The sequence below is a fragment of the Geotrypetes seraphini genome, chromosome 9 (assembly GCF_902459505.1).
Source record: "Geotrypetes seraphini chromosome 9, aGeoSer1.1, whole genome shotgun sequence".
NCBI lineage: Eukaryota > Metazoa > Chordata > Amphibia > Gymnophiona > Dermophiidae > Geotrypetes > Geotrypetes seraphini.
This window is the reverse complement of record NC_047092.1, coordinates 125,037,385-125,051,724: the sequence shown is the minus strand read 5'-3', so window position 1 is coordinate 125,051,724 and position 14,340 is coordinate 125,037,385. Positions and strand designations below refer to the sequence as shown.

Genomic DNA, 14,340 nt, shown 5'->3' with positions numbered 1-14,340 from the left:
GCCCTCATCACAACTCTTTTTTTTTTATAAAATTGTGAAAAACATTTATGTTTATGACAAAGGGATTTGCCCACCCTACTTACCATGGCTTTGCACCAAAGACAGCGCCAGTCCTGTAACCTGAGGACACTTCCGCAAGTTTTATCACACACCATGCACTTAGCACTGACTGGAAGGTTCCCTTCCAACCACTGGTGAGGCATAGAGATCTGCAAAGAAGCAGAAAATAACATGAAGATCCACAAAGGAGGATGTCTCTCTCGCACTACAAAGACATCAGTCGTAGATTCTGCCTTCCCTAGCACTTAACTGCTGATACAGAGCAGTTACTGACTGCATCTTTCCCTACTCTTTTTTTATCCCTGTTTTCTTCTTCTCACAAGCCAATGCTTAACACAATAAAGGTTGAGAGAGCAGAAGACCAGCATCTCTGGATACTTCTCTCACACCAGTAATCAAAGACCTTGGTGCACAGTGATTCAGCAGGCCTGGGGAAGAGAAAATGATCAGCATAAAAGAATGTCAGGAGAGACCAGGGCCAAATCAAGGGTATCAGATGTTCCAGGCAAACCTTCAATTGTGCACACTCCCCTCTCCCCAACCCTAGAGATTATTACTCAAGGCACTATCACCCCTCTATAGATCTCCACTTCACCTTTTTATCTCTTGTCTCCCTTTCCTCCCCCCCCCCGCCTCAGGTTAGCATCTCCCCCATCCACCTCCTCAAAGATAGCCAGCATCTCCCCTTTCCCCATGTATCCCTCCCAGACTGTGAGCATCCTATAACACCCTCTTTTCCTCCCTCCCCCCAAACTCTTTCCTTCCCACTTTTGGGCTACTACCAATGCCCCTCTACTTCCTTCCATGCCACCCCAAGCTTAATGAAGATTGAGTGCCACAGGAGTCTAGTAGGCACAGGTTTGTGCTGAAGTGCTGTCATGTCCTATCCCTATCCAACAAGAAGTCTAAATCAGAAGAAGGGGCAGGACAAGGCAGTGTTTGAGTGCAGGCCTGTGCATACAAGGCCTGTACAGTGCTCGTTCTTCTTTAAGTTCACGGCTGGCACAGGAGGTGAGGGGTGGGCTAGCAGCAGCAGCTCCTGAAGGGGGGAAGGCTTCCACACATGCTGGAGCTGCACTGCTGCCCCTAAATACTGCTATCTTAGGAGTATACCCAGTCCATTTAGTGCCTGGGCTGACCTGGGAGAGGCAGAGGAAGAAAGAAGTTTGTGGAGAACCTCATACCCCCTCTTCATCCTCGATAATGTCCTTCCCAATAGAGGCCAGTGTAGTCCACTTGCAGTTATTCGTGGCTCTGACTGCACAGCGTTTGTGAGCTTTGAACTTGCAAACTAGGGTGAAACAAAAAAAAAAAAAAAGAAAGAAATGTGTGTAACCCTGCAGCCTGTGAATCTAATATCTTTTCAGCCAAGCACAGACATCTTAGCAATATCCCTTCCAGACATCCTTTCCACTTGTACAGCAGCAAAATCAAAATTCACACACAGAAGCAAAACAGACAGCGCAAGAGCAAGACACACAGGTCACTGGTTTTCCTTACCTTCTCCAGAGATGAGTTAATGTACAGAGATGAGGCACAGAACATGGTATAGAACACATCACAGTAATAAACTGTGACATCAAGACAACATAACAACTGTTCACTCCTATGCACTAAAATGATAGAACACATTTAATGCACTGTGTATCTACTGAAGCTACTCTATGAAGACTGCTATAAAATGAGGTATTAATAAAAAGCTCACAGTTTCTGACCTTTCTAGTGAGCTTTTGTCAGACAGTCAAATCCAAGAAGTCTACGATACCTATGATAACCATAAAAAGTTATTTAGCTACAGTTTTTACTCTGTCAGACAAATGATCACCAGATAGAAATGCTAGTGGCTCTGGATTGATAAGCAGAATTGTAAATAATTGTAATTGTAAATATGCACAAGCAGATGACATTATCTGACAGTGGCAACACATATAGCTCGAGAAGCCAATGCAGAAAGCTATGACAAGCCTAACTGCATGGTTAATGTTGGCATTACTGAATTGAATAATGCAGAGAGGGGTTGAGAGTCAGTATTAACTTGTGTGGAAGACATGGTCATACAATGCATAGATAAAAAGGGACTACTGAGATGTGCTATTACTGCCAGAAATCTTTTTTCTAGGTTCAGGGCTGCATAGCCCAACCACATTCTCATGCCCCAAATAGCTTTCCTGTCAGTGACTGAGCAGTGATTGACTGACACTTACAATAAAAGTAACTTTAACAACAACAAAAAAAGTCACAATGGTCTGCATCGCCCCCTACACATGCCCCAACAGCACAATTACTTACCATAATAGGTGTTATCTGGGGACAGAAGACAGATATTCTCACATGTGGGTGACGTCATTCACAGAGCTTGGTACAAACAGTACTAAAAGTATACTGTCACTTTAAACTTCTTAAGAAGCTTCGAGACTGCATGCACCGCGCAAGCTGCCTTCCCACCCGACGTCGGCTCGTGGTGTCTTAGTTCCATAAGCAAGCTAAGAAGTAAACCAGGGGAGGTGGGAGTGATGAGAGAATATCTGCCTGCTGTCCCCTGATAATACCTGTTATAGTAAATAACTGTGCTTTATTCATGGACAAGCAGGCAGCATATTTTCATATGTGGGATTCCCTAGCTTACTGAATGGGATGGTAGAATAGTTGGACTAACAAAAGAAGGCAAGCGAGATGCCATAAAACAACCAATAAGAGCATTTATTAACATAAAGAAGTCCCAGTATGTTTACTTGGCTGGACAACAAAGCTAAGGTCACTAGGAAGAAAATATATTCTGTAAAACTGCTTGGCTGAAACGACCATCTCGCCTGAAATAGAATTCTAGACAGTAGTGAGATATAAATGTGTGAATTGAGGACCAAGTTGCTGCTTTGCAAATATCTTCAATGGGAGTGAAACACAAAAAAGTCACTGATGCTGCCATAGCTTAGATCTTGTATGCTGTATAACATGACCCTCGAGCTGCAGCCCAGCCTGAGCATAGCAAAAGGAAATGCAGGCCGCTAACCATGTGAAAATAGTTTGTTTGGTTACAGGTAAGACCCAACCTGTTAGGATCAAAAGTAGTAAGCCAAGGCATGTTTACAGTGCAATGTGTGAAAAGCTGTTTCTCCAGGATGAGAATGAGGTTTTGAAAAGAATACAATGGATTGATTCAGGTGAAATTCTGTAACAACTTTGGAAAGGAATTTAGGATGAATTCTGAAAACCATTTTATCGTGATGAAATACTGTAAATGGTAGGTCAGACTGTAAATGGTAGATCAGAACCAGTGCCTATAGTTCACTCACTCAACGAGCAGAAGTGACAGAGATCAAGACCATTTTCCAAGTGAGAAGATGAGTAGTTGCCAATGGTTCAAATGGCGGCTTCATCAGACTGGTGAGGACTACATTGAGATCCCAGATAACTGGAGGTGGTTTTAGTGAAGGTTTTGAGATCAAGAGTCCTTTCATAAATTGGGAAACAAATGGATGAGTGGCTAACAGTTTATTTCTGAAAGGAGCATAGTAAGCACTAATAGCACTCAGGTGAACTTTAACCGAAGTGGTCTTAAGTCCAGAGTCGGATAAATGGAGAAGGTAGTCCAATACTGAAGAAAGAGAAGATGTGGAGGGATCGAATTGATGGAGATTACACCATGAAATGAAGTATTTTCATTTGAGTCAATAGCATTGCTGAGTAGAAGGCTTTTTGGAAGCAGCTATAATGGTTTATACTGAGTCAGAGAGATTATAATTTTCTGAAGTCAGGTCGAGAGGGTGAGAGAAACCAAGCTGTTAGTGCAGAGATTGCAGATTTGGATGTAAAAAAGTAGAGATGGAAAGATCTGTAATGGAATTGGATCCCTGACACTCAGTTGAAGTAGATGGGAAAACCAAGACAGTCTGGACCACTGAGAAGATATTAGGATCATGGTAGCTGACTCTTGTTTGAGTTTGACTAATGTCTTCAGAACCAGATTGGCAAAAATGCATACAGGAACCTGCGGGACCAATCCAGAAGAAATGCATCTGCTTCCAGATGATGATGAGAGTATTGTCTGGAACAGAAGAGAGGTAACTTGTGGGTGAGGGGGAGACACAAACAGGTCTATCTGAGGAGTCTCCCAAAACAAGATGTGGCATACGACTTTGGAGTGGAGAGTCCACTCATGTGGCTAAAGAAATCTGCTGAGCTTGTCAGCTAGGGCATTCTGTTTGCCTTGGGCATATATTGCTTTGAGAAATATGTTTCAAGGAATTGTTCAGTTCCAAATATGTTCAGCTTCTTGACATAGAGGAAGAGAGCCCGATCCCCCCTGCTTGTTGATGTAGTGCATGGCCACTTGATTGTTCGAACCAGGAAGACTTGGTTGGAAAGACGATCCTGAAAGGTTTTCAGGGCATTGCAAATTGCCCAAAATTCTAACAGGCTGATATGAAGTGTTTTTTCTCAAGCAGACAACAGTCCCTGAGTCCAGATGCTGTCCAGGTGAGCTCCCCATGCATACGTGGAGATGTCCATCATGAGTACTTTCTGATGTGGAGGGATGTGAAATAGCAAACCTCTGGAGAGACTTGCGTTTCAACACCAATGAAGCAATGAAGCATCCTGCCGGATGCGGACTGGAATGTTCCGTCTGCGGAATCGGAAAGAAGTAGGGAGATTGTGGATGCCTTTCAAGAGGCTCTGCTCAGACAAATGGTGACGGAACCCACAAGGGAAAAAGCGATATTGGATCTGGTCCTCACAAATGGAGAGAGTATCTCTAATGTTCGAGTGGGTGCTCACCTGGGTAGTAGCGATCATCAAACGGTTTGGTTTGATATAACGGCTAAAGTGGAGAGCGGCCGCACGATACTTAAAGTCCTAGATTTCAAACGTACGGACTTTAATGCAATGGGAAAGTACCTGAAGAAAGAGCTGTTAGGATGGGAGGACATAAGAGAAGTGGAAAGACAGTGGTCTAAGCTGAAAGGAGCGATAAAAATGGCTACGGACCTTTATGTGAAGAAAATCAATAAAAACAAGAGAAAAAGGAAGCCGATATGGTTCTCCAACCTAGTGGCTGAGAAAATAAAGGCGAAAGAGTTGGCGTTCATGAAATATAAAAAAACCCAAGAAGAGGAGAGCAGAAAGGACTACAGGGTGAAATTGAAAGAAGCCAAGAGAGAAATACGTTTGGCGAAGGCACAGGCGGAAGAACAAATGGCTAAAAATGTAAAAAAGGGAGATAAAAATTTTTTCAGATATATTAGTGAAAGGAGGAAGATAAAAAATGGAATTGCTAGGCTAAAAGATGCTGGGAACAAATATGTGGAGAGTGATGAGGAGAAAGCAAATGTGCTAAACAAATACTTCTGTTCTGTGTTCACAGAAGAAAATCCTGGAGAAGGACCGAGATTGTCCGGCAAAGTTACACGAGAAAATGGAGTAGATTCTGCGCCGTTCACGGAGGAGGGTGTTTATGAGCAACTTGAAAAACTGAAGGTGGACAAAGCGATGGGACCAGACGGGATCCATCCCAGGATACTAAGGGAACTCAGAGAGGTTCTGGCGAGTCCTATTAAAGACTTGTTCAACAAATCTCTGGAGACGGGAGTGATTCCTGGGGATTGGAGGAGAGCGGATATGGTCCCTATTCATAAAAGTGGTCACAAAGATGAAGCAGGAAACTACAGGCCGGTGAGCCTCACTTCAGTTGTTGGAAAAATAATGGAAGTGTTGCTGAAAGAAAGGATAGTATATTTTCTTGAATCTAATGGGTTACAGGATCCGAGGCAACATGGCTTTACAAAAGGTAAATCGTGCCAAATGAACCTGATTGAATTTTTTGATTGGGTGACCAGAGAGCTGGATCGAGGACATATGCTAGATGTAATTTACTTGGATTTCAGCAAAGCCTTTGATACAGTTCCTCATAGGAGGCTGTTGAACAAACTTGAAGGGCTGAAGTTAGGACCCAAAGTGGTGAACTGGGTCAGAAACTGGCTGTCGGACAGACGCCAGAGGGTGGTGGTTAATGGAAGTCGCTCGAAGGAAGGAAAGGTGACTAGTGGAGTCCCTCAGGGTTCGGTGCTGGGGCCAATCCTGTTCAATATGTATGTAAGTGACATTGCTGAAGGGTTAGAAGGAAAAGTGTGCCTTTTTGCAGATGATACCAAGATTTGTAACAGAGTAGACACCATAGAGGGAGTGGAAAATATGAAAAAGGATCTGCAAAAGTTAGAGGAATGGTCTAATGCCTGGCAACTAAAATTTAATGCAAAGAAATGCAGAGTAATGCATTTGGGGATTAATAATAGGAAGGAACCGTATATGCTGGGAGGAGAGAAGCTGATATGCACGGACGGGGAGAGGGACCTTGGGGTGATAGTGTCCGAAGATCTAAAGGCGAAAAAACAGTGTGACAAGGCAGTGGCTGCTGCCAGAAGGATTCTGGGCTGTATAAAGAGAGGCGTAGTCAGTAGAAGGAAGAAGGTGTTGATGCCCCTGTACAGGTCATTGGTGAGGCCCCACTTGGAGTATTGTGTTCAGTTTTGGAGACCGTATCTGGCGAAAGACGTAAGAAGACTTGAGGCGGTCCAGAGGAGGGCGACGAAAATGATAGGAGGCTTGCGCCAGAAGACGTATGAGGAGAGACTGGAAGCCCTGAATATGTATACCCTAGAGGAAAGGAGAGACAGGGAAGATATGATTCAGACGTTCAAATACTTAAAGGGTATTAACGTAGAACAAAATCTGTTCCAGAGAAAGGAAAATGGTAAAACCAGAGGACATAATTTGAGGTTGAGGGGTGGTAGATTCAGGGGCAATGTTAGGAAATTCTACTTTACGGAGAGGGTGGTGGATGCCTGGAATGCGCTCCCGAGAGAGGTGGTGGAGAGTAAAACTGTGACTGAGTTCAAAGAAGCGTGGGATGAACACAGAAGATTTAGAATCAGAAAATAATATTAAAGATTGAACTAGGCCAGTTACTGGGCAGACTTGTACGGTCTGTGTCTGTGCATGGCCGTTTGGAGGAGGATGGGCAGGGGAGGGCTTCAATGGCTGGGAGGGTGTAGATGGGCTGGAGTAAGTCTTAACAGAGATTTCGGCAGTTGGAACCCAAGCACAGTACCGGGAAAAGCTTTGGATTCTCGCCCAGAAATAGCTAAGAAGAAAAAAAAAAAAATTTAAATTGAATCAGGTTGGGCAGACTGGATGGACCATTCGGGTCTTTATCTGCCGTCATCTACTATGTTACTATGTTACTATGAAGAGGCTGATCAGTTCCACTGAGATGCCATGCTCCACTGAACTGATATGAGATGAAGTTGTGCGAAGGGAGTTACATGAACTGTGGATGCCATGAAATGCATCATTTTTTTTTACTGACATGTTTTGTAGAGAAGCCACATGAGTGTAAAGCTGAAGCAAGGTGTTTTGTCTTTGTTAGGGTAGGAAAGCTCATAGAAAAGTCATGAATTACTCATGAAACAAAAGATATCCACAAAAATGTATATTCTAACTGAGGAATAAATTAGGACATCCTACACCTTAATAGCTAATGTAACCCCCTTTGGCTCAAATAACTACAATGAGACGCTTCTTGTAGCCATCTACCAGTCTCTGACATCAGTCTGAAGAAAGTTTGACCCACTCCTCATTGCAGAATTCTTTCAGCTGTGAGATGTTTGAGGGGTTTCTTGCATGTACAGACCATTTCAAATCACCCCACAGCATATCAATGAGATTAAGATCAGGGCTTTAACTTGGCCACTCCAAGACTCTCCATTTCTTAGTTTTCAGCCAGTCCTTGGTGGATTTACTGGTATGTTTTGGGTCATTGTCGTGTTGCAGGGTCCAGTTCTGCTTCAGCTTTAATTTTCTTACAGATGGTCTCACATGTTCCTAAAGCACCCTCTGATACACACAGTAAATGACGGCAGATAAAGACACGAGTGGTCCATCCAGTCTGCCCAACCATACATGTTCCATAAATTAATTTAGTTTAAATGGTCCTTTTTCTTAAATATTTCTGGGCAGAAACCCAAAGCCCTGCCCAGTAGTGTGCTTAAGTTCCATCTACTGGAGTCTCCATCAAAGCTCACTCCAGCCCATGTTAACCATCCCAGCCATCGAAACCCTCCCTAGCCCGTCCTCAACTGAATGTCCATAAACGGGACACAGGCCATGCAAGCCTGCCCAGTACTGGCCTTAGTACACGGTAGAATTCATGATGGATTCTATGATAGTGAGCTGACCAGGTCCTGCTGCAGCAAAGCATCCCCAAACTATGACAGTTCTACCTCCATGATTCAAAGTTGGTATGAGGTTCTTTTCCTTGGATGCTGTATTTGGTGTACGCCAAACATGTCCTCTTTTCTGTTGTCCGAATAATTCCATTTTAGACTCATCTGTCCACAGAACACTATTCTAGAAGTCCAGTTGTTTGTCTACATTCTCTTTGACAAACTTCAGTCTGACCTTGATGTTTCTCTTAGAGAGCAAAGGATTCTTCCTTGCACACCTCCTATACAAGTTAAATTTGTGCGGTCTCTTTCTAATTGTAGAGGCATGCACTTTCAAATCAACAGTAGCAAGAGCCTGCTGTAGGTTCCGTGATGACATTTTAGGGTTTTTGGAGACTTCTTTTAGCATTTTGTGGTCTGCTCTGGGGATCAACTTGTTTGGACAGCCAGACCTGGGCAAGTTGGCAGTTGTTTGGAAAGTCTTCCACTTGTACACTATTTTCCAGACAGTGAAATGGCTAATGTCAAATTCTTTCGAGATCTTTTTAAATTCCTTACCAGACAGCTCTTTTGATCTCACCATGGTGTTCACTCTTACCGCAGCAGTCATGAGCACAAACTAAATAAGTAGGGCAAACCACCTTCAAAATGCTGAGTAACGATGTTCTAATCATGTGCACCTGATATGATAACCTGTGTGTGATTTGAGCCACTTTAAGTAGGAGGATATGTAGGAGTGTCCTAGTTTATTCTTCAGTTAGAATACACATTTTTGTGGATATCTTTTGTTTCATGAGTAAATCGAGGAAAGTTTTTGTTGTTTACCTGCAATTATATCACTTTCTTTTCCAGAGATTAAAAAAAAAAAGATTTGACATCGATATGTGAACATTTCTTAAGAAAGAACTGAATATTTCATGGGGTGTCCTAATTTTTTCACATGACTGTAAGTGGTTTGAAGATGAGACTTTGGAAAATTGACTTCGAACCCAAGAAGCTGGAGAAAATATATGGTAGCTGAGTACAGTATTTGACACGATGTAGCTTTTATCAACCAATCATCTAAATAAGGAAACACTTGAAATCCATGGGAGCGCAGGGTTGCTGCTACCACCACTAGGCACTTTGTGAATACTCTTGGAGATGAAGTAAGGCTGAATGGTAGAACTTTGTATTGAAGATGAAACCTACACGAAAACAAAGAAACTTTCTGTGGTCCGGATGGATGGGAATGTGTGTGAAGGCCTCTTTGAGGTCTATAGAGAACAGCCAATCGTTTCAATCTAGAAGTGGATATAGAGTTCCCAGAAATAGCATACGAAACTTGACTAAATATTTGTTGAGAGCTTGGAGGTCGAGAATAGGACAAAGACCTACCACCTTCTTTGAAACTGGAAATACCTGTAATAGAACGAAGGGGGTACTGACTCTATGGCATTTAACTGAAGAAGAGATTTGATTTTCTGAAGAAGAAACATCTGTTGAGATGTGAAAGAGGACTCTCTTGGAGGGTTGTCTGGATGAATGGTGATAAAATGAAGAGAGTAACCCTTCTGAAGGACTTTGAGAACCCAGGTGCCTGTGGCAATGAGAATCCAGCATTGATGATATAAAAGAAGTTTGCCTCAGATGGGTTGGGGAGGTGGCTGAGTTAGGGATATTGTGGCTATGCTCTCTAGAAGCATGTCAAACAGACTGAGATGGTTTTTGAGGAGCAGAACTCTGAGGCTTTTAAGGCTTCTGTGATTTCTGCCTCTTCTATGGTGAGGGTTTGAAAGAGGATGAGGTAATTGCATAACACCTCTTATAGGAAGTGGAAGTAGGTCTCTAGTAAGACTTAGATGGCTGAGTTTTAGCCTTGGAGCCCGTTAAGGTATTCCAGTTTTGTTCATATCACTTACGTCTTTGGGTGGCATCCCCGAATTTGTACCCAAAATGTTCTTCACCAAGCCAGGGAATATTTACTAGACAAAGGGACTTGAACAAACTGGGGGAATGGGCAACGAGATGGCAGATGAAGTTCAACGTTAAGAAATGTAAAGTACTACATTTGGGAAGCAGAAACCTGAGGTACAGCTATACGATGGGAGGGATGTTATTGAATGAGAGTACCCAAGAAAGGGACTTGGGGGTATGGTGGACATGACAATGAAGCCGACGGCACAGTGCGCAGCGGCCACTAAGAGAGCAAATAGAATGCTAGATATAATCAAGAAGGGTATTACAACCTAAACGAAAAAAGTTATCCTGCCGTTGTATCGGGCGATGGTGCGTCCGCATCTGGAGTACTGCGTCCAATATTGGTCACCGTACCTTAAGAAGGATATGGCGATACTCGAGAGGTTTCAGAGGAGAGCGACACGTTTGATAAAAAGTATGGAAAACCTTTCATACGCTGAGAGATTGGAGAAACTGGGTCTCTTTTCCATGGAGAAGAGGAGACTTAGAGGGGATATGATAGAGACTTACAAGATCACGAAGGGCATAGAGAGAGTAGAGAAGGACAGATTCTTCAAACTTTCGGAAAATAAAAGAACAAGAGGGCATTCAGAAAAGTTGAAAGGGGACAGATTCAAAACGAATGCCAGGAAGTTTTTCTTCACTCAACTTGTGGTGGACACCTGGAATGCGCTTCCAGAGGGCGTAATAGGGCAGAGTACGGTACTGGGGTTCAAGAAAGGATTGGACAATTTCCTGTTGGAAAAGGGGATAGAGGGGGTATAGATAGAGGATTACTGCACAGGTCCTGAACCTGTTGGGCCGCCGCGTGAGCGGACTGCTGGGCACGATGGACCTCAGGTCTGACCCAGCGGAGGCATTGCTTATATTCTTATGTTCAATCTTGAACGTTAATGTCCATGTCGGAGACTCAGAGCCATGAAAGACGTCTCATATCAATAGCCACATCAAATGCATCAAAAGCTGATCTTGTTATAAATGTTCTTGTCTAGAGCAGAATATGAATAGTCTCCTGGACCTCTGGAACAAGCTCAGATGGGATATATTGCTCAAAATCAGCCAACTTCTTTATGCGTTATTTAAGATAGAATGATATATAGAAGCTGTAGCTGAGAACTCTGCTGGACAACATAGAGTTCTAAAAGAGGTGGCCCCAAACTTATCCATGGTACAGCCATCATGTCTTGATGGTGCAGTAGCATATACTCTTGTGCTGGAGGATTTTTTAAAAGTAGATTCAATCAGTAAAGACTGATGTGGCAATTGTGGCTTATCAAAGCCGGGAAAAGATTGTATTCTATAGAAAGAGTCAATCTTTCTAGGAGCTATGGGAAGGGAGAGAGGAGTCTCTCAATTCTTAAATAGAGCTTCCCTTAAAGAGATTGTGAAGAGGCAATTTGAGAAGCTCTTTAAGAGGTTCATTAAAATCTAACAACTCAAGGAGTTCTGCTCTGGGCGCAATGTCTGGCTCCAGTTTAACAGGCAAAGCTTTTCCCATCTCCTGATAAATTTAGTGAAAGTCAGTCTTTCTGGAGGAGATCTGTGTCGTGGCAGTGGAGGAGATGGATCTGATGGGATGCCATACGACTCTGGAGCCGATATTGTGGGTTCAAGATCAGAATCAATGGTTCGTACAGAAAGATTAGAATCAATGTCTGCAACTCCAGGAGATTATCTATAAGAAGAAAAAGGATACTTCCTAGTCTGAGGAGTATGATGACTGTGAAAGCATAAAGAAGAACTTCTTCGATGACGTTAGTATCAATCCAATGAAGACAGACATCGAGAATGTCCAGATCTTGATTTATGTTGAGATGAACGTGAATCGATGCCCGCTTGGATGTAGAGGAGCGAGCTTTGGTACCATGGGATCTTGATGTCTTTTGATGCTTTGATAGAGAACTAGATTCAGTATCCTCGGGCCTCAATGTGCCATGCTCTGGTTGGGCCAGTACCGAGGGAGTCAATGCAAGTATCAGTGCCGCATGCAGCTTAAAGAGGTTACTGAGCTCCCTCTGAAAGAACTCTATCAGTTGCTCACTGAAGGACTGCACCAGTACTGTCGGCTCAACAGTCAGTACCATCAGTACTGCAGGGTATCGAGGAGTGGGTTATCTCAATGAGGAAGTACACCCTAAAGTAAACACAGCCTGCACAGGAGATCAATGATGGCATCGATGCTTGGCATCCATCAAGGGACTCGATGAGGAAGATGCCTGTGATGCTGGTTGTGAAGAGAATGACTTCTTAACAGGTTTACCCGATGCAGAAACGACGTCCAACATCGAGGGAGGTGTTGATGCTGGTATCATCGGTACTGATGGCATCGATTTGTCGCCAGAAGCCATGGCTGGTCCATACAGCTTCTCTTGGTGGATGTGTCAAGCCTTGAGAGAGTAGAACAGCGGATGCAAGTGTCTACTCAATGCTCCAGCCCCAGACACTGAATGCACCAGCTGTGCAAGTCAGTGATAGAGATGGGCCTTTGGCAACGAATGCACTTTTAAAACCCGCTAGAAGGCCTTGACATGCAAGGAAAAAGCTCAGTGGTAAGATCTAAAAACTCATCGTTTGCACCACGAGAAGGAAAAAATCAGTGAGAAAAAAAAAAAACAGAGAGAAAAAGGCCTGAAGGCCTGACTGAGGAATCAAAAAATGAGGAAATTAACTGTTATTGGTTTTTGGGGAAAAAAAAAAAAAAAAAGATACTAACAGATTGAAAATAAAAGAAAGCCAAGCTGAAAGGCAAAACGTATGCTGACTTGGAAGGCAGCTTGATTTGGACAGAGTCCAAAAACAACTTCTTTGCTCCACGGAAAATGAAGAAATGAGGAACTGCGAGCCGACATTGGGCAGGAAGACGCGAGTGCGTGGTGCAGGCAACCTCGAAGCTTTCATACCGGGCTCTGTGGATGATGTCAACCACATGTGAGAATATGCTGCCTGTTTGTCTAAGGATAATTTTTATTGTTTAATTTTTAGGGCTGCATTTCAATTAAAATTTGTAATTGTGATTAATTGCATGATTAAAGATATGTCTCCACACACACCTCAGCTCCTTGACTCTAGGCAATCGAGGGTTAAGTGACATGCCAAAGTCACAAGAAGCTGCAGTAGGAAAAAATTAAATAAATATTATACCTTTAATAGAAATTAAAATTTTAACCGAAATGAAGTCCTAATTATTAACATTACAAGAATTTAATTTGGCTATCTTCTAGTTTACTTCATTGGATGGTAGATGTGTGGAATAGTCTCACGGTAGAGATGGTAGAGACAAAGACTGTGTCTGAATTCATGGGACAGGCACCTGGGCTCTCTTAAGGAGAAGAGGAGAGAGTGGATGCTGCGGATGGGCAGAATGGATGGGCCATTTGTCCTTTATCTGTCATCATGTTTCTATATTTCTATTGTTTTAACTGTTATGTTGACATTTAATCATTTTACTTTTGTTGTGCTATTAATATGTCAGTTGTTTATGTCAGGCTATACCTAACATACACTTGGTGAATTTTTTCATAAATTCAGTCAATAAATCCTAATAGATAAATAATAATGGGGATGAAACACTTCTCATGAAATCCAACAGAGCAGAATCTCCCAAATGCACAGTAGTAGAATAATACATACCCTCACAAGACAGCCCATGTGAGGTGACCCCAGATAGTGCTTCCCTGCACACATTGCAGTATGTGGGTCGAGCATGAGAGCAAGCGTACCAGTTGTGCATTCCTGAGAAATGATCCATACTGTATTGGGTAGTCTAGAATAAACATAATATTAACAGATTGACAATAAGTAAAACTTTCAGGTCAGTTTTCAAATGGTTTAACCAGTTGACTTTAGGAGTTACAGTAGATGGTTAAAACCCTGCTTTAATCCCCAACCCATCCAATTGGATAGATTTAGCCTCTTAAATTCACAAGTTGTCACTCTAACCCCCTCTTCTATTAAACTGCACTAGCAGTTTTTAGCGCAGAGAGCCGTGCTGCTCCTAACGCTCATAGGAATTCTATGAGTGTCAGGAGCAGCGCGCTCTATTCAGCTGCTATTGCAGTTTAATAGAAGAGGCCCTAAAAGGATCAAAAAAGGGGTAATTCCG

General features: G+C 42.8%; 1 protein-coding gene across 6 annotated transcripts in view; it reads right to left on the bottom strand.

Moving 5' to 3' along the window:
• The window catches only part of DGKD (diacylglycerol kinase delta), a 327,255-nt gene that overhangs the window by 232,915 nt on the left and 80,000 nt on the right, over positions 1-14,340 (bottom strand). For 5 of the 6 annotated variants that reach the window (XM_033959775.1, XM_033959776.1, XM_033959777.1 and 2 more), the window contains 3 exons: positions 13,869-14,001; positions 1,245-1,351; positions 84-209 (listed from right to left, as the gene is read on the bottom strand). In XM_033959775.1, the coding sequence (XP_033815666.1) occupies positions 84-209; positions 1,245-1,351; positions 13,869-14,001 (366 nt within the window). Of the gene's footprint in view, positions 1-83; positions 210-1,237; positions 1,352-13,868; positions 14,002-14,340 lie in introns of all 6 variants that reach the window. The other variant, XM_033959778.1, reaches the window with a different exon arrangement.